This window comes from Pavona decussata, unplaced genomic scaffold, assembly GCF_977016875.1.
Source record: "Pavona decussata unplaced genomic scaffold, jaPavDecu1.1 SCAFFOLD_416, whole genome shotgun sequence".
In the NCBI taxonomy this organism is placed as follows: Eukaryota; Metazoa; Cnidaria; class Anthozoa; order Scleractinia; family Agariciidae; genus Pavona; species Pavona decussata.
Genome location: NW_028145778.1, coordinates 1484879 through 1503630, shown reverse-complemented (window position 1 = coordinate 1503630; position 18752 = coordinate 1484879). Strand labels below are relative to the sequence as shown.

The 18752-nt window shown below is 37.7% G+C and overlaps 2 protein-coding genes and 1 long non-coding RNA gene across 3 annotated transcripts; 1 reads left to right on the top strand and 2 right to left on the bottom strand.

Moving 5' to 3' along the window:
- Positions 1–580: 580 nt before the first annotated feature.
- Positions 581–6186, top strand: LOC146450998 (uncharacterized). Its single transcript, XR_014860162.1, has 2 exons — positions 581–747; positions 4256–6186. It is a non-coding gene; the product is annotated as an uncharacterized LOC146450998 (long non-coding RNA).
- LOC146450999 (uncharacterized) lies at positions 1531–3171 on the bottom strand. Its single transcript, XM_085099823.1, has one exon. The coding sequence runs from the start codon at positions 2515–2517 to the stop codon at positions 2068–2070; it is 450 nt and encodes a 149-aa protein (XP_084955949.1). The 5' UTR covers positions 2518–3171; the 3' UTR covers positions 1531–2067.
- A 2467-nt stretch (positions 6187–8653) lies between the features above and the next one.
- On the bottom strand, positions 8654–15586 carry LOC146450997 (guanine nucleotide-binding protein subunit alpha-12-like). The gene is made up of 3 exons (XM_085099699.1): positions 15095–15586; positions 14438–14488; positions 8654–11960 (listed from the first exon to the last, which is right to left on the bottom strand). The coding sequence occupies exons 1-3, from the start codon at positions 15548–15550 to the stop codon at positions 11391–11393; spliced, it is 1077 nt and encodes a 358-aa protein (XP_084955825.1). The 5' UTR covers positions 15551–15586; the 3' UTR covers positions 8654–11390.
- Between the last annotated feature and the right edge of the window lie 3166 nt (positions 15587–18752).

The window sequence follows — 18752 nt, the reverse complement described above, 5'->3', positions numbered from 1 at the left end:
AAACGTTGTTCGTTTCCTTCGTTAAATACATATTGACAAGATCCGCTCGCACACAAAATAACAAGAAAAGAACAAAGTAAGCCGATAATTTATTAATTAATTTATTTTTTACAGCTGTTGTGGACTCCCTGTGCTTTGATGATTGCAAACTGAAAGTAATCTAGCCTGCGTAGCTGGCGGTTTTTGTTGGTGGGTTCGCCGGAAGGGCCAAAACGAGTGGTGAAGCCGCGGGGAAATGGGGCAAGAGTCGCGGCGCCGCTCGTTGACGCGGCTCGACGTTGGCTCGACGCGGCTTCGCCGCGACTGTAGCGGCTCCCGCCCCATTTCCCCCGCAGTTGCACCACTTGTTTTGGCACGGCTTTCCCGCCCACCAAAACCGCCAGCTACGCAGGCTCAAAGTAATCGTCTTCAGGCCCTCCAGTGCAAAATACACCCAATCGCAATATCTGGATTGTTTGTTTGTTTCGCCGAAAACAGCTCCAGCCTCGGTTATTTATAATACCATCTAGGCAAGCGTTGCTAGCCACAAGATTTCCCACCATTCCTCTCGTGTCGTGTCGTACCCAGTTTCGCGCCCGATGTGAAAACACAAACAAGTCCAAAAAGCGCAAAGAAATGAGGAGAAATTTGCGCAATATTTTTGGTCTGTTTGAGCAACTTTGAGTCAAAATGGTGACCTTACTAAGGCCGAAGAAAATTCTGGCTTGTTATTAAAGTCCTCGTTCCTTCAAAGGACGGAAACAAAAAGTAAGTTGTGATTGTTCGTCGTTTTGTAGCGATGTTTGTTATTCACCTGTTTTACTTTCTGTAAAGTTTTGTGTATTTCGTATCTCCGTCATGGACCCCGGTCATGGACAGCGTAAGATGGGAAATGATATTTAAAGGAATAACGATGATACAACTGTACACAACAATAATTGAATTGACGATTTCACAATTACAGTGTAAGCTTCAGCTGGTTTAAAGCTTATGTAATATCATTTTGCGCTGAATATCAGGATCGAAAACCTAAATGAAGACAGTAGCTGTTAGCTTTAGGTAACTCATCGAGAGTGCATTAATCGCAACACCGTTTAGGATTCACTGGGCTTATTTGCTTTCATCTAAAGTAAAAAAGTACGTAGGTGGTTTGCATGGCCGCCATGTTGGTGGACAAAACAAAAGAATATTTGTTCACATAGTTTGCACAACAATGGCAGTTAACATACATATACATAAATAAGGAAAAAGGCGAGACCAAGAAAAGAAATCATTGCAGAGACAAGTTTTGGTTTATGCAAGATTTAATGAAAAAGATACAATATTTCAATTCTATTCCAGAGTCATAATCATGTCGTGTTACAGGGATGTTACACTAGCGGTATTTACAACTAAGATAATTAGCATACTGTACACGATGAATACAGTTATTAGAACAAGTCTAATTCTCTGGAGGCTTTGGCCTTCATTGAGGGTCTGAATGGGGGGGTCAAAATGTCGGTTGTCGGTTAAAATATCATTACTTTGTCGGTTGTCGGTTAAGACTTTTGACCTTTGTCGGTTGTCGGTAAATCTCAGTTAATAATTAAAAATACACGTTAATTATTCACATTTATTATGCAATTTGCCCAGTTTTAAGACTTTAAACTCTAGACGAAGTGTAATACTTGTAATAATTCATTATTTGTTTTCACTTAAACCTCGTTAACGCTGTTTTTTAATTTAGCAACGTGCTCATCTACCCCACTTTTGTTTGCAAATCTAGTATACCGATAAAATTCACCAAAGCTTTTATTATAGATGTGAATTTGTTTCCTGTCGACTACGGGGCATTGAAGTAAATCAAGAGAGGTAAATTCTACAAAGAATGGAACACCCACTCTAGCCCCTGGGATAACTAATTTTAATTTGTAAGCTACGGAAGTCTTTTTTCCGAGACGTCCACAAAAACTCACTACACTTATTATTCAACGGCTCTCGTGGCTTTTCTGCGAGGTTTCTTTTTTTTCTCTTTTTTTTTGCCAAAAATTTGGTTGTCATACGTATCAATCTGCACCGTTAAATGGATTTTTTAACTGTTAGTACCTCTTACATGTCGAGACGCACAAATGCACAAACAGCCCTGCCGGATCGGGTAACACACGCTCTGTTGACAACCTCTGGATGTTCTTCAAAATCTGATTCCTCGTCATGCGAATCTGTCTCATACTCATCGATTTGTACTTCTCTGTGATCCTCAAACACCTCAGTAACATCCCCTTCGTCCACAAATTGTATGCTGACAACGCGTTGTGCATTAGCTGACGATACAGTGTTTTCCTCAGGATATCGAAGCCTCTCTTCAGACTCGTTGGTGTGGTGAACGGCGTAGACAGCTGGCGGCAAGGCCCCAGCCTTATCTTTTGTGGTCTCACTCCTAACCGTCCGTTGGCGTACTGGTCTGTAACTCTCTAGCCACTCTTTGATCTGTCCTTCCATCCCTGGTGTTATGTCCTCACTTGGCAAAGGTGTCATGGTAGCTATAGCAGAAAGGGGCATGGCGGATTGAGGTACCGGATAGTAGGATTTGTCATGCGTGTAGTACTTTGCTGCCCATCTAGATGTGCGCTTCAGAGATTCCTTGCAAATTGTTCCAAAATCCTGGGCATATGTAAGTACCGTAAATGTCTCGTGTTTAAGGTGCGAAACAGCGTGCAAATTTTCCACTACTGTTGTGAGCAACGTTTCGAGCAGCAGATCATCTACAAATTGGGGGTTAATGTCCACCACGTTCTTGTATAGCCTTTCTATGCCCTTTTTAAGCAAAGACACAGATACTTGCGTCTTCTATGATACAGTTCCCTGTGGACCATTGATTGCAGACGTCTCGCTCAACTGGTAGCGTTCTTTCACCTTACTCACAGTGTCTTTTACATAGCTGTCAATCTTTGTCACGTTCTCTTTTGCTTGTTTCAAGGACACTCCGTCTGGTTTCATACCCTTAGAATGAATTCCAAAGGTATCGTAAAGGGAGCCAAGAATCCGCAGAAAAGATACCGTTTCTGAGAGGCTCGTCACTATCTTCAGTTTTCCAGCGGAAACATCTGTAACAAACAAGTTCTTGTCTACAGAGCATATCCCTTCGATTTGTTTGAATGAGCATGAGTCTTGTGTCCCATCGGAAGAACTGTTGTGGCCACTTCCTACCAAAGTCCTAACCAATTTATCATCAAGGTTGTATTGCATAACCTTTCCCGCCTTTGTATCCGTGTAAACTACCCTCCCGTTCAAGGTGCAGTTTTTTGTTTTTTTTCAAATGAGTTCAATAACCACACAAACAGTTCAAAAACCACACATCAGGAGGCAGGGGAGCTATCCACTCGGTCGTTCAGCTGTTCATCTACTTTCGCTGGTTCGTTCGCTCGGTTTCTCGTTCGCTCGTTTTCGCCGGTGTGCGTTCGATGGACCGTTTGGTCGTTAACTCAGTCATTCGGCTATCTGTTCGCTGGCTCGGTTCTTCGTTCGCTGGGGTTTCCGCTGGTTCGTTCGTTTGCGCTTCGGGTTTTTTCAGTTTTTGCTCCATTGGTCTGATGCACAAGCAAGACAGAAGAGCAGGAAGAGCAGCCAAGTACAAGAAGTAGCTACATAATTAGACAGCTGGTGCTAAAAATGATTACAATGACAAGCGATGGATAAATGGACAATGGGTTTTTAAATACGTCCGTGGAAGCCTGTCACCATTATATGTGAATAAATAGATTCTATTTTGTTTATTCCTACTTTCTGCCTGCCCTAAATATGGACCTTGCCCCCGTAAGGCCCTCACCCCTCTCCTCCTACTTGTGGCAAGAAATAAAAAAAACACCCCTTCTATAGTTGTTCTTACAACTGAAGTCTACTGTCACTGAACTGGTGTGTGTTTATTGAACTGATGGTGTGGTTATTGAACTTTTGATTTTTACTTACTCATTGTACAGGTTTTTCATTATTTATATGGTGGGGGTGGGGTAGTGCTAGTGAAAATTACATCCAAAGAAAATTTCAGTTTAATTTGGGAAAGTGCTACTGGGCCCTTGAATTTTTTCAGGTCAATGACAATGTACGTTCATAGCTCTTCCTCCTCATGTTTAATGAACTTTCCTTTAGTTATTACCATTCTTGATGGTTTTCCTGCTAGCAGGGTTTAAAAAGTAGTTCATTATAAAGTTAACCTAATTAACTGTATGAGGGAATATTTTTACCTTTAGTTTTAACAATGGCACTGTAAGCCAATTAAACGTTTCGATTTCTTTCACAGAAAAACATGTCACAGGGACTCAGCAGACAAGATGATTTGAGTATGCGCATTTTCGTCAAATGGAGGGACACAAACATTGGTGTCATTGTAGCACCTGTTTTGGCTTTTGTCATGGAATATCCTATTGCCACCTTGTTCATTGCAGTTTTTGCAGGACTGTCTACTTTGCCTATTGTGCTGTTTATTTCATTTGTGTTATACAGTCTGCTCTTCACTATCCTTGGATTTGCGATGATTGAAGGAACATTCCTGATGATTGCAGTCTGCCTGTTGAGCGCCGTGATATTTTTTGTGTTTTTTGTATCCATCTGCATCACTTCATTGCTTATTCTGACCTGGTCGTCAGCAGCTATTGGATACAGCTTGGCTCAGAAGTTGCGATGGATTGTCCATTGTGTTTTTCCAAATTTGAATTTAAGTTTGGACACTCCCCCAGCAACAGCCACAGGGCGTCCTAAATCAGAATAGTGCTTACAAGGTTGACTTCCTTGAACAGACTTGAATTCAGAGTGAGGAAAGCCATTTTTAAATAATCAATGTTAAAACATTGACTATTTTCATTCTTAATTGTAAATATGTGTCGAATTGTGCGTACCATACAAAATTGCTCCAACTTAGCCTGAATTTGGCAAACAGACTTACAGTATTTTAATATACGAAACAGTTCTGTGTCACTTGGTGTTTTGATTGGGAGCAGTTGAAATCACAATTTGCTCAAAAATCTCAACTTAAGTTATTGTTTGGTGACTCCCTGAACACACTCAAGCACAATTATTTATTCTTATTACCAAGGTTATCTTTTGGCCTTCAAGGCTGTTTATATGGATGGAGGTGCCTAGTTGGCAAGGTGGGTTGATTCAGAAAGCGACGTAAATTATGTCTTTCTATCACAAGAAGTGAACATCATAATTATTTAATGTAGTGAAAGGTGGTCATACAATTACAAATAGGTGTATTATATTTGTAAATTATTTAATTTACCATATAGCTTTTTCGTCTCAGTAGTCTGAATGGTGAGCCACTCGTATGGGAAAGTTTTTGTGTTGATAAGATCTCAGCAGTGTATCACTAGGGTCCCAGCAAGACCAAAAAGTGCACCTATTGTTATTATTTTAATGGATAAAGGGTGAAGGTTAGGCCATCCACTACACACTTGTACCTTAAAATGACTGTGAAATTAATCCAAGGCCATTATTGAACTCTTTTAAAAATGTCAGTTGTAGAATTCATTGTTCAGATCCAGGATGGCTTGACTTGCAATTCCTGGAAAATTGGCAGTTGATACAAAATAGCCAGCAAAATCTTGGAAAGGGACAATGGACAAACCTTGGTGGATTTCATGTTCTTTTGGATCTAGTTGAATTCTATAGGTTTGGTCATTTTTCAGCGTATAAGGCTCAACATTTAAACCAGTCCAGAAGTGCGTTTATTTAATAGGTAAGGTTTGAAGTGCCAGATCCTAGAAAAAAAAAAGGGAGAATTGATTCATAGATGGCCTCCAAACTAAGCTAGCGTAGTCACAGATGAATCCAACAGCTCATGGATTCATCTGTGACACAGGATTAATAGGCTGCAGTGCAGTGCTCTCATGTGGTGAGGCCTAACTGGTAGCATGTGTGGTAGCACATGAAAATCGTTTTCCTTCTTAACTTTGTTATTTAGTGTGAGTTCACACAATAAGCAAATATGCAATTTGGGATAATGTTATTTAATATGTATAGGTTTGAGTTGTAATTTTTTCTGTGATATTTTATTGCTAAACTTATAAGCTGTGTTAGGCTCTATTTATTTATATAATTTTGCAGCTTTATTGCATAATTATACAGAATAATGTGCTTGTACTGTTAGTTATTAACTAACTGAAGCTGATATTGAAAAAAAAATGTGATGTTACGTTTTAAGCCTGGTAAATAAATGAGGTGTTTTTTTCAGTCAGTGATACAGCCTACTCGGAATATGAAAATCCAAGTTCTCCCAACAGGACTTGTGGGAGCTATTGCAGGTCATTAAACTAGGTTTATAAAAAATACAGCTATCACAAGTTGATATTACTGAAATTAATTATATCGAACAAGTGTTTGGATGTTAATTAAGTCTAGGGCTCAGTTGGTGGTACTGTTTCTTAGCTGTGCAAGAAGGATCTTTTAAAAAACAACTTTGTTCTGTGTAATGGTTTTAGAGATCATTTGCAGGGACTATTTAATAGTCAGGGGTGGAGGGAGAGATGAAATAGGTGACCTCCACCCCCACTGACTTTTCTTTGTCATTTTTTTCTCCTCCTCGCCCATTGTGCAGTTCAAGAAAAAATCCATACCCACCGCATGGAAGGTCATCTGAAATTCCTAGGCGGTGGGGGGTCTTAAAAGTCAAAATTTTAGAAGCAAAGTATGAAGCTAAACCAGAATTTCCTGGGGGGATGGGGTGCAAAACAACCATCTATGGGGGGGGGGGGGGGTATGGATATTTTCTGGAACTGCACAATTTTTGACTTGATGTGTATATATTTACCTAATATCTTCTTCCCATAGTGTGCAAATTACATAAGTAAAAGATTGTAAATGTAAGTAGCATGCACCTGTGTTTAGGTGTGAGGCCTGGCGTACTTTGGAGTGAACATTGTAGTAGGGTTAATGTATAATAAGTGTGAAGTCTTTCCGTTAGTAATGTAGTAGTGTAAGTGAAGCGTTATCAATAAAAGTATAAAAAAAAAGCACAAAGAATAAGCGACCTAACTGTGTACTATTGTCTTGTTTGATTGAAACAAATCCCCTCCACTTGTTCTCTAAGGAACATACAGGCAATCAATTTTAGAGGAATTTACGTTTGTTAATGAAACCCCCCCCCCCCCCCCAAAAAAAAAAAAAAATACTAGGGTAAGAGAGGAAATTTTTCTCCAGATCAATATGTTTTGGATGCCTGGTGACGGCTGGTTTCTGGTTTCAAAATAAAGATGCCACCACTTCAATGGAAGTGTTTCCAGGCACCTATATGAGGAGGGAAGAAGATGGAGGGATTGAAACACAAGCACACATACAAAATTTGGTAGTATTTTTAGGACCATGTGTATGGGAGGGCTTGATGCTCAGTGTACTTTCATTTCCAGTGCCTACTTTTGTTACTGTGCATCTTGAGATACTGGGTTTCCTATGGGTGGTACCTACTCATACAAGGATATTTTTGCACAGTTTAAAACTATGCAGGGAAAGCAGAACTTAGAAAGTGCTCTTGGTAACCAAAGAGAGAATTTGGGGTAACCATGTATTTTTCAGAGATAATAAACCTTTAATTTAGAAAAAAAAAATGCTATACATTGCTTTGCATTTTACTGTTTTTTGGAATAATTGTTGCTTCATTATCTCAAAAAAATGTTATTTGAACACAGTCACATTGTACTTAGATACAGCCTTTTCCTGGCTACCATGATAAAGTACAAAGGCGAAATGGAAACACAAGCACTATACAGTGATTAAACAACAGTTTACTCTTACATGGCCTCTTATTAACATGGGATGCTGCTACTTCACAAACACTACAAAATCACAAAAATATCTGTAATGAAGGGAAAGTATCACACAAATTTGCTGTCATTTCAAAACCCAAAAAGGTTTGTCTGTCAGCAGAAACAAAGAAATAATTGTCAAGTTTGTTATAAATTATCACCCCAGTACAATAAAACCGTCGATTAGTCCCTCTGGCCAGAGGCAGAGTCGGCCGGAATGGATTGAAACTTGAAAAATGTTAGGCTAATGTTCTTCAAGTTCTCACATTTTTGTTTTCAAAATGCGCTAGAACAGATCACGAGTTGTTCCTTTCAAGAATTGAGTTGATTTCGTTCCTCTCGTCATTCTAGAATTATTTGGCAGCTGATTGAAGGTCCCATTTCATCATTTTTGACAAAAGATATCAAAAACCCCACGATACTTCCCCTATAACTAAAATAACTGGCTGATGAAAATGAATTAGCAACTGCACAGTGTTGGATCCGTAGAAGCTGTCAAATTGTTCAACAAAAAATTATTCTGGACATAAGTTTTGAATGGTATGTCACAGTACAGAAACCGGAAAGAACAAACAGGCCTGTTTCCAATATCAATGCGCCATTTTCAAGATGGTGTCATTTACTACAACTACCAGAATCCTTAATTTTGTTGTTTTCCCTTGCATATCAGGGATGTCATCTCAACCTCACTGGGATTACAAATTGAAAATATAAATTACAAAAAGAGAAAACAAAGAGGATCCTGGTAGTTGTAGTGAAATAACATCATTGGAAAATTTGCCTAAAAATTTAAAATTTGCATGAGAAAAATAAAATTGGAAATTATAACTATTAAAGTCATTTATTCTTGCACATAGAACAAAATCCTCTCTTTGCTATGAAGTTAGAGTTACAAAGAATTGTTCCTTTACTGATTGTTTATTGAGATTCTTGTTTAAAGCCAAAATATTATACACATGTATTGTATCAATCTTACCAAAGCTGTGGACCAATTGAACTTGCAGTAGTGCGAGCATTTTGTTTACATACATCATGATCACTTAATAAACAGTGAAACAGAAAGATTGTTAGAAAAATACGTTTATCTGACCCATGCATAAGACTACATTTAACGAAAAGGCAGACACGTTTAACCCTGGGAAAATGCCTACAATTTAATACTTCATCACTTCGAAAGTCTATTTCTGAAAGCACTTCCTTCCAAAGATCATGGATGCCCATTCTATTATCTAACTTGCATTTCTAGCTAATATTAATTGTTCTACATGTTTAAAATATGAGAAGCTTTATTTGTCATTTCTATAAAAAGTCAACAAACTCGTCCCTATTACAAGTATGGCTTAAATTTGAATTATAGTAAACCATTGTTAATTTGGTTAATATATCTTCACAAGCTACGTAGCTCCCAGGCCAGATTTCAAGTGAAAGCTCTCTCTATCCAATAATATTGACAAATATAAAGTCAGAGCTATGCAACAACAAAGCATATCAGCATTGTTCCTTCTATACACTGCTATCGAGCAATTTTGACTTAAATGTCTTACGTCAAGACTACCATAGAAATTAATTCCAAGAAGTGGCGTGAAACCACACAAACAAACCCAGGCCACAAGAGTAGTTGAATTAAAAATTCTTCTTATTTCAAAGGCACCTGCAAAAACTTGACCAAAAAGATTTGTCAAAAATATGAGTGGAGATGGCATGAATAAGTGTATGAACCTTTTGTGGCTTGTAGTTTATCCACAGAAACAAAGTTACGTTAAAATAATCACCAAAGATATTCCACATTCTGACAGTTTTTAGATTCCAAGCAGACCAGTCATTAAGGCAAAAGGTGTTAAAGAACCACAAAAAGCCCATGCTTGTACTTGGTCATTCTAGTACAAGCAAAAAATGAGTTTTAACATGTGAATATTACTTTAATCTCGAAAATAAGCCACTGCTTGGCAGTAGCATGCTGGACAAACTTACGTTAAAATCTTTAAACCACATCTTAACTCAGTGCAAATTTGGCAAACAGCTGATAATCAACTACTTTCCGAGATGTTCACATGTAAATCTCACTCTTCTCTACCTAAAGGTTTCATTAAAGGATGTGTCAAACTTTTCCCTATCTTGGTTGTCAAGAGGAGCTATCACTTTCCAACAAACCCATCACTCATCTGTACACACCTGACGAAAGGAAGCTTATAAGCAATAAGTTATAATGTCCAAGATTTTATCAAACTATATAATATTATCATTATCAAAACTGTAGCCTGAATTTCCAGGGGCACGCCCAAGAGAGCTGTCTGAGTCACTGTTAATGCCAGCCAATGACATGACTACATGATTGATTGGTTGACTTTCCAAAATCAGGATACATTATTCTAAATCATTTATTTGCAAGGACATTTATAATGTTGTCATCCTGCTGATAAAGATTATGAAGATACACGTTGAAAATGTGAGATTTCATATTGTTTACATGTCTCCGGAATTCATGCTGTCAGAGTTTGATATCAGAAGAATGCTATCCACATGCCAAGTTTACAAGAAATTGAGCATGAGGCGTGCCTAAAATTTTGTTTGCATTCACTTCCCAGAAATACATCAACAGATATAACTGCTAATGACGCTGTTTCTTGTGGCTAGACAAAATTCAAATCACTTGTCTAAGTTATTCACTAAATGTTTTTTTTTTTTACAAAGCAAATTTGCTCCCACTGGCAGTTGCTTATAGCAGAACCACTTCAAGGACCAACAAAAAAGTTTGACGTGAGGAATATTTAAATACAGCCAAAGTCATGATAGCATTCCTTCAGCAAGGTAGAATGAATTTATTTTATCCCAGAACTATAGTTGTGAGTATTGCATTCCATTTACAAATTTATAAAAATTGGACAATAAAAAATATTTTTTTACCACCATCTAAACTGGTTTCACATCCTCGTCTAGGCTGTTTTCAAAAGATGAAGAACCAAATCAAACTCTATCATTTTTACCAAATTGGAAAGCAAAATAATCTTGTCACTGAACATTGGGAGTTTTTCACACCAAAGAAATTTATGAAGTTTTTATTGATAAAAATAGAGTGAGTGGTACATTGATGCATGATTCATGACGTCACTGGATGGCATCAACAGCTGGTTGATTCAGACATCTCTGCTGCAAATAAGCGTCGGGAAGATGGCTGAAATTCAGGCTAATCAAACTGTTGATCAAAGCCACTATAGAAAGGCTGTTTCCTTTGTGATCATGATAATCACGATATTATTTATTACACTGGCTATACACAAATAGAATAGAAAAATTCACAACCTAAGCAGCACTAACCTACACATATCAATCGGACTATTTTCAAATTACTCTAAGAAATATGTAAAAAAAGCTTTTCTTTTTGAAGTCCACAAAAGTGCTTGTTATTGTATATGCTTTAGCAATCTAGCTTTCTTCTTTGTAAATAGACATTCTCAAAGACACAGCCAAAGAAATCGGTATGTCTTGAGTGTGTTCTGCCTGATAAACAATTCACAGAAGCACCTCAACATTTGTCATAATCTGTGGCTTAATACCCCCTCCACCCTGGCGGAATATTCCCCTTTTCAATTGCATTAACTTGGACATTTTACATAACACTGTTCATTGTGTTAAGAGTTATTGCAGCATCAAAGACTTCAGATTGTCCTGTAATATAGTGTCCTTCACTGCATGAAAAACAAACTTGATATTTTCCGTGTCAATGGCTGTTGTAAAGTGATGGAAGAGTGCTTTGGACCTCTCTCTCCGTTTGCTATCAAACATCTGTAAAATAAAGTTCTGCACATCTTCTAGTTTTCGTGGATCACCTTGAAAAGCAGGAAAGTAGTCCTTTATGTTTGCATATTTGATCTTTTCCATTAAAAGATCTGTTTTGTTGAGAAAGAGGATGATTGACACATTGGCGAAGAATTTGTTGTTGACTATTGTCTCAAAGATGTTGCATGACTCCACAAGACGATTCGTTGTTCGATCTTCCATGAGAACTTGATCATAAGCACTTGACGACACCAAGAACAGAATAGACGTAACTTCGTCAAAGCACTGAAACCACTTGGCTCTTTGCGATCTCTGGCCACCGACGTCAACCATTTTGAAGGGGATTCCCTTGATGATGAATTCATGTTCGACAATGCCCTTTGTTGCTTTCCTTGCATGAAGAACATCTTGCTTTGTGGGCAAGAAATCCTTTAGGAAAGAACAAAATGGTTGTAAGCCAAAGGAAAACTACAGTCGGACCTTTATTAAGCGGCCACCCTGGGGACTTTGAAAACTGGCCGTTTAATAGAGGTTGGCTGTTGAATAGAGGTATTGAATACAGCACTTTACTGACAAAATAATAATTCGGGACTTTGGAAAGTGGCCGCTTAATGGAGGGTGGCGGCTTAATAGGTGGCCGCTTGATAGAGGTCCGACTGTATATTGCCATGTCAGCTCTCTCTCGATATGAAATGACAAACCATAATCAGTTTAAATGAATTTTTTTTAAGGCACAAGGGAAGAACGTTGGAATCCATTTTCATCCTCACCATCCATGGTATTTATAAAATAATAGTTTCAGTGCACTATTACAGTAACTTTTAACAAACAAAAGAAAGGTTTCCATTTTTGTAAGTGACTTTTGGCTTTTGAAAATGTTACAAAATTTAGCTGACATAGCTCCCCTAAGTTGATAGCAGCCTCTTTACTATTCAAATGTCTTGAAACTAAAACTGTTATCAAGAAAACACTCCATGATTAACAAAAACTTCCTTGGCAGCTGTGCTTAATAAACCACCAAGAGTTTATTTCACCTGTGAACACACCTGTAAAACTCTTACTGAGAAAATAAATGTTATTAGAGCTGCTCTTACAACTGGGAAAACATTGATACAGTAAGGGAAAAAATTGTGATTACAGCTAACTTTTTCAAATAAATGAAGCAATGTTTTGAAAAAAATTTTAAACGTGTGTTTTCTCTTTTGAAAAGTTTGGTTTTTTAAACAGGTTTGGAGGCAGACCCAGAACAAAACTGTGGGCATGGATTTAAAACACACAGGGAATCTTTGCCCCCATCCCTTCTGACCCCTTTCCTAAATCTACCACTATGTCTGAACATTAAGGAATGATAGGAAATAGTTGCTAAATCATCCAAAACGATATAGTAACTGATAAAATCAAGTTACCTGGGGTTAAATTACTGTGCTAGAATTGAAAAAATCTCAGAGAAAGTCTTTTCCAATAATTATTGAATTATTGAATTACGTGGGTCTTGCATTATAGGAACTCATGACAACCATTCTGTCGAGTAACAGAGTTAATATTGTCCATGTCAGAGAAATAATTTTTCACGTATACAAAATATTCAGTGGCAACATATTACTGTTACAACTGACACAAAGAGGATTTCTTTTCCATAATTGTTCATTTTCACTCATTTGCAACTCCTGTACTTCCACTGTGTTCAAAGTTTGTTTGAGATCATATAGCACCCCATTCTCAAATGAAATGACACTGTTGCTTGAAAATATATTTAGCAAATAAACTGAACTCCACACATATAATGAAGTTAGTGGCTTAATAAGCTCTACTCTACTATGGCTGAACACATATTGCATTACAATAATCTGAATTTTTCTAATTTCCATCAGCAATTTCAGTAGTTATGAATGCTTTTCCATCAAAAGGACACAATCTACAGCTTTTGTACCAACTTTGAAATCACATAGTGCACATCAAAAACAATAATTTGTTCTTTAAGGGATTGCAAAGGGAAACAATCACCAGAAACAGAACTAAGAGACTTGAAAGGGGAACATTGTGTTAATGAAATTATTGCAATCTATATTTATTTATTATATCTGTTATGGCACGAACAATACCAGTGTCTTTCAAATGCAAAACAGACAAAATAGCAAACATAAAATCTAACAGGTATGCACATCCGGACCATCTAAAATCGACTTTTTAAAATGCATTTCAATTTTTTCTCATGGTTCTGAAGTGTGTATATATAAATATTTTTGAACAGCCACTTTAAACACTCCTATAAATCACTTAACAACGGTAGCAAATGAATAAGACATCTTTCAAACACAAACACCAAGCTACTAGCATATCAACGCTGCCTCTGTTAATTTAAAATCTTAAGAACTGTTGAGCAATTCTAGGGTGTGCTTTCGATGAACAGGAAGTTTAGATTTTGAAGTGCTTGCTTCCATGACCAAAGTGTCTAAACAGAAATTGATTTCTAAAACCCTGGATTTCAAACAAATTCTTAGATACCTGAAATTTCAAAAAGGCAATCGATTACAAATCCCACTAAACGTGAGGGCTTACTACTCTTTCGAAATGATGACTCACAAGGTTTTTGAAATAGATCTTTCCTCCTAAAAATATTTTCAAAATCTTTCTTTAATACCAAGCCTCAATAAAAAAATAAATGAAAACATAAGTTCGCATTTGACGAAAGAAGAGCTTGATTCTTTTCAGAAAAGACTCTTTGGTTTTAGAAATTGAACGCTGAGAAGAGAAATTGACAGTGATACACTGCTTGAAATGTTGTTCTCGTTTGTCGGCATGTTTACATTCAGAACAGAACATAAACGTCGATTGAATGTTCTTTATCTCAGCTACGTGTGTACAATAAAAAGAACGAAATATTACTACGCAAGTAAAAAACTTACCGGGCGGCCAACACGATCCAAATTGTCGAAAAAATATTTGGATGAATCGCCCTGAAAAAAGGAATGATTACAATAAGTCAAAATGCGCCTGAAAGAATGTCGATTTCATCCTCCCATCACCGCGGTTTCTACACAAAAACGCACAAGAAGCGATACAAAATTGAATGTATAGTCAATTAAAACTTCCCTTTCTAAGCTAATTTAACAGCAGCGTAGAAACGTCTGCTGTCCTAACTGTTATAGGTTGATAATTGGGGTTTTTGAGTCAAAGAACAAAGAACAAAGCAGGATCAAACGGGATCTTGAGATCATTAGTGTCTTGGAAAGAAAATCGACCTTGGTTTACCATTACCTGCAGGTAATACACCCTACACTGATGCGTTTAATGCACAGTATCTGTGTGCAAAATAAAGCTAAGGCGTTGAAAAATACAGAAATGAGCTGCATATCTCTTAAAACATGACAAATATAGCTTTAATTTCCTTCATGAACTCGCATTGTTGAAATGAGCGCAGGGTTATGTGCTATGCATAATACATTGTTTGTGGTAGATCCATCGCAGAAGCCGCTTTCCAACGACTCTAATATACTCCAGGATCAACATTTCAACTTCCTACAGACCATATCGATTGTAACAAGTTAAATGCGCAGACTTACCAGTTGAAATTCTCTCCTTCTGTCATAAGCATCTTGAATTCCCTTATCCCGCCAGAGCCGCTTCACACAGTCGTAGTACCGTAAGAACAAATCGATGTCGATGTGTTGCGGTGCCTGGAAGTTTAAAATAATTTCTGCGTACTGCTGGTTGGACGGATCTTGCCAATTTAGTCTCAACTTCCTTCGGGCGTCAGCCAGCACCTTCATTCCCTTTAGAATGTTCCCATAAATGATCGGGCGAAACTCATTCAACGCATCACTGTCGAAATCCTTGCCGTGAATGATTCGCATTTGCTTTAGGAAAGTGCTCTTACCGCTCTCTCCAGCCCCTAAAAGCAAAACCTTCACCTGCCGACGGTATTGAACTTTCTCTTGAGCTATCTGTCTATCTATTTTCCTCGATCTGGCCTTCTGTTCGGCCTCCTCTTGGCTCAGGCAGCACGCATCGAAAACCATAATGGCCGACTGCTGGCTGCAACTGACTGCAAAATCCACACCCACTGAGGCTTGCGGGCTTGCGGAGAAATGGGCCTTTGATCAGCAAGCCAATAAAGACCTGACCGGAAGAAACGCGTATTTTAACACGTTTTTGAAGCCTAATTTTCGTCGCTAATTACATTTAAGCAAGCTTATTTCTCAGTCGAGCTGAAGTGGCCAAAAGTTATTTTCTGAAAATCTGGAAATGGAAATAATCAACAACAGCAGCGGTGGCAACTCATGGCATTGAAAAATTTTTTGGCCATTTTAGTCTGTTTAGTGCTTGGCGAGGCGATAGTTTTTAAAATTCGGGCAGTGAAATAATGTTTGACGCCTTGATCAATCGAGGTTATTAAAAGTAGGAGTATTTCGCGATGCTATTGCTTTTAAATTCAGTAAAATGAAAATATTTCAGCGAGAGGAATTAATAACTCCAAATGCCCTCAACAAATCACAAAATTGACCAAAATTATGGGGCGTGTACAAATTGAAATAATTTCCCCTCAATGTACTGCGTGATATTATAACTTGAAAAATTTTCCTTGATGCCCCTTAGGACTTCCCTACTATCAAAATTTTAAAAATGGGTCTTTGATCGTAACATTTGGACTAAGTTTCGTGATCCGTATACCTTTGAGAGCATTTACCACAGTGGAACATATATATTTTTATATTTATATTATTTGTTTGTTTGGAATTTCTCAGTTCAAATGACGTCAATACATAGTAAATGTAACTTTTTGCTAATTAATAAATTAGCTCTCTATTGAAAAATCCACAAACAGATAAAAAATACAGTAAATTAAATTAATTTTCAGCAAAACCATTGCTGAAAAGCATTGGAAAATTTTAGGCCAAAAAGCCTATTTTCATTTAACGATGGATTTCCCTTGCAAATGGCATATTTGTTAATCTCTTTGGCGTAATGGTTATTCATAACCACTTGACGATATCTTCCCTAGACTCACTTGAGTACTGTCAATGCAAACTTTTCATTTCAAGCTTACTTTAATAAGTCGATCAAGGTGTTTGATAAAATTTATTTAAATTAAGTTAATGTCGTCACTACTGTTAATTTGATTGGACTTAAAACTTTGGATTTTGGATCCTGTGTGAAACTTTGGATCCGAAGTCAATCCTTGGATTTGACAGCAAAAGCGACATTATACAGAGAAAAACCCAAGGACACTGCAAAGTGGGATATTTTGTTGAAGTAAACACGTTTTTCTTACATTTATATACGATAAACAAACGACATGTCAGTCAGCACTGGTCAGCTGTCTATTTTAAAGGTCACGGACCGTTAAAAGTTCACAAAATTAAAATTGTTACATGTAACATAAGTTAATATCTTGACCTACGTTCCACAAAGAACTGAGAAGTTGAAGGAAGTTCATATATTTTTATGTATTTCGCGCCGTTCAGTTTCGAAACGGAACTTCACAATTAACTTCTTACGTCACTTTTTGGTTTTCCTGAAGGGGTGGAAGTGCGTTCTTCCGCTTGTAAGAGTCAATTGTAATACGCAAATGTTTCTTTGTTCAGGAAAAAAAAAATAAACAAACTGCGTATGATCCTGGACATATCTTCCTGATTTCCTTTTTTCTGAGCATCTTCGTCCCCTGGAGGTGCAAATGGTCGTGTTGGTGTATACTAACAAAATTATCAACACACGTGAATCATCCAGTTGCCTTTGTAGAGAACCATTAACCAACAGGGATAGCTTACGTTTTGTGTAAGATCAGGCACGTAATTTTTCATGCAATTTACTTGTCTCAATTTTGTTGCAACACAAGTTATTGGAAACGTTGCCTATTGCAGCATGCCCTGCAATGAACTAAGGTGAGCCTTGCAATGTCTGTTTTATTATTATTAGTAGTAATGGTAATAGGACTGAGTGGAGTACAATTCAGGGAGTAATCGGGCGAGTACGATATACGAAGTAGTATCAAGTTCTCGCAACGATTGCGGCAATATTTCCAAATCCCATTACAATCCGGAATCTGAGGACCACAGGTTTGTCAGTCGTAACAGACTGTTTTAAAAGCGTCACCTTCGTTAAAAACAAATTTGATTTTAATATGTATGTATGTATGTATGTATGTATTAGAATTTGGCGAGAAACTAACTTCAAGAATTGTTAAAAAAAAACGGTTAAAACTGTGACTGATTTTTCGGCAAGTTCCTGGTGTATTCGTCGAAAAGTGGCGAATAATCGACAACAGATTTCGAAAAACTCTTCTTTTTACCCCAAGTAAGCTCTTAGTAAAAGCTACCAGTCAGTCCACCGCATTCTTCGTTAGGGTAAAATGTAAAAACTCAAAAGATAAAGGATTGTGTCGACTGCTCGTTTCATGATCTAATTCGTGCGTGTGTCATTTCCAATCGCCTTGGCATGTTGTTCAAGTGTTGGTGATGGTGCACTTTCGAGTACCAGGTTTAGGCCATTCCCAGCGGGGGTTTCATGGTCATTTGTTATCACCAATTTTGATATCAAAGATTTGTAACACAGCACATATAGATGTTTTGTCAACAGTTGATCCTGTTAGGGGGTTATCTGAAATAAAATCGACATTTGATTTGGCGGCCACTGAAGACTGACGAAGAAGCATCTGCATTTTGAAAATACGCTGAGGGTCTGGGTCCCTGGGCCAGCTGACTATGAAAAATCCCCGCACCTGTAAAACGAAGGAAATGGCTTTCCGAACACATAAAGTTAATACAAGAACCTCAATCCCGGAAGAGTCGGCCCTTCGACACGAAGAAGATACGTACGCCACTAATATCCAGTTTCAATAGATAGGCTTGATACTAAGTGTATTAAACATCACGTGTTCCTAGCCATATGTGCACAGTTACTCAACCAACATTCCTCTAAAATCCTCCCTGGTGGAAAATTAAAACGGCTTGGTGGAGTTTTGTCTCCCCATCCAGGTCTCCTCAGGACTGTTACAGAGGGAAGTGTGAGAAAAATTGCAGTGTTAACATAGTTTTTTGCGACACAGGGTGTATAAAAAACTGATACAATGTACTCTGTAACGGAGAAATCTCGTGGCGTTGCCAACTGAATTCAAATTTTTCCACGAACCTGAATTGAGAGCTTCAAAAATGGCCTGCAGCATACAGGAAAGTTCTGCTATTGCAAATCTCTTCAGTGTCTGAGTTGGGGCAGGTTTTCTCA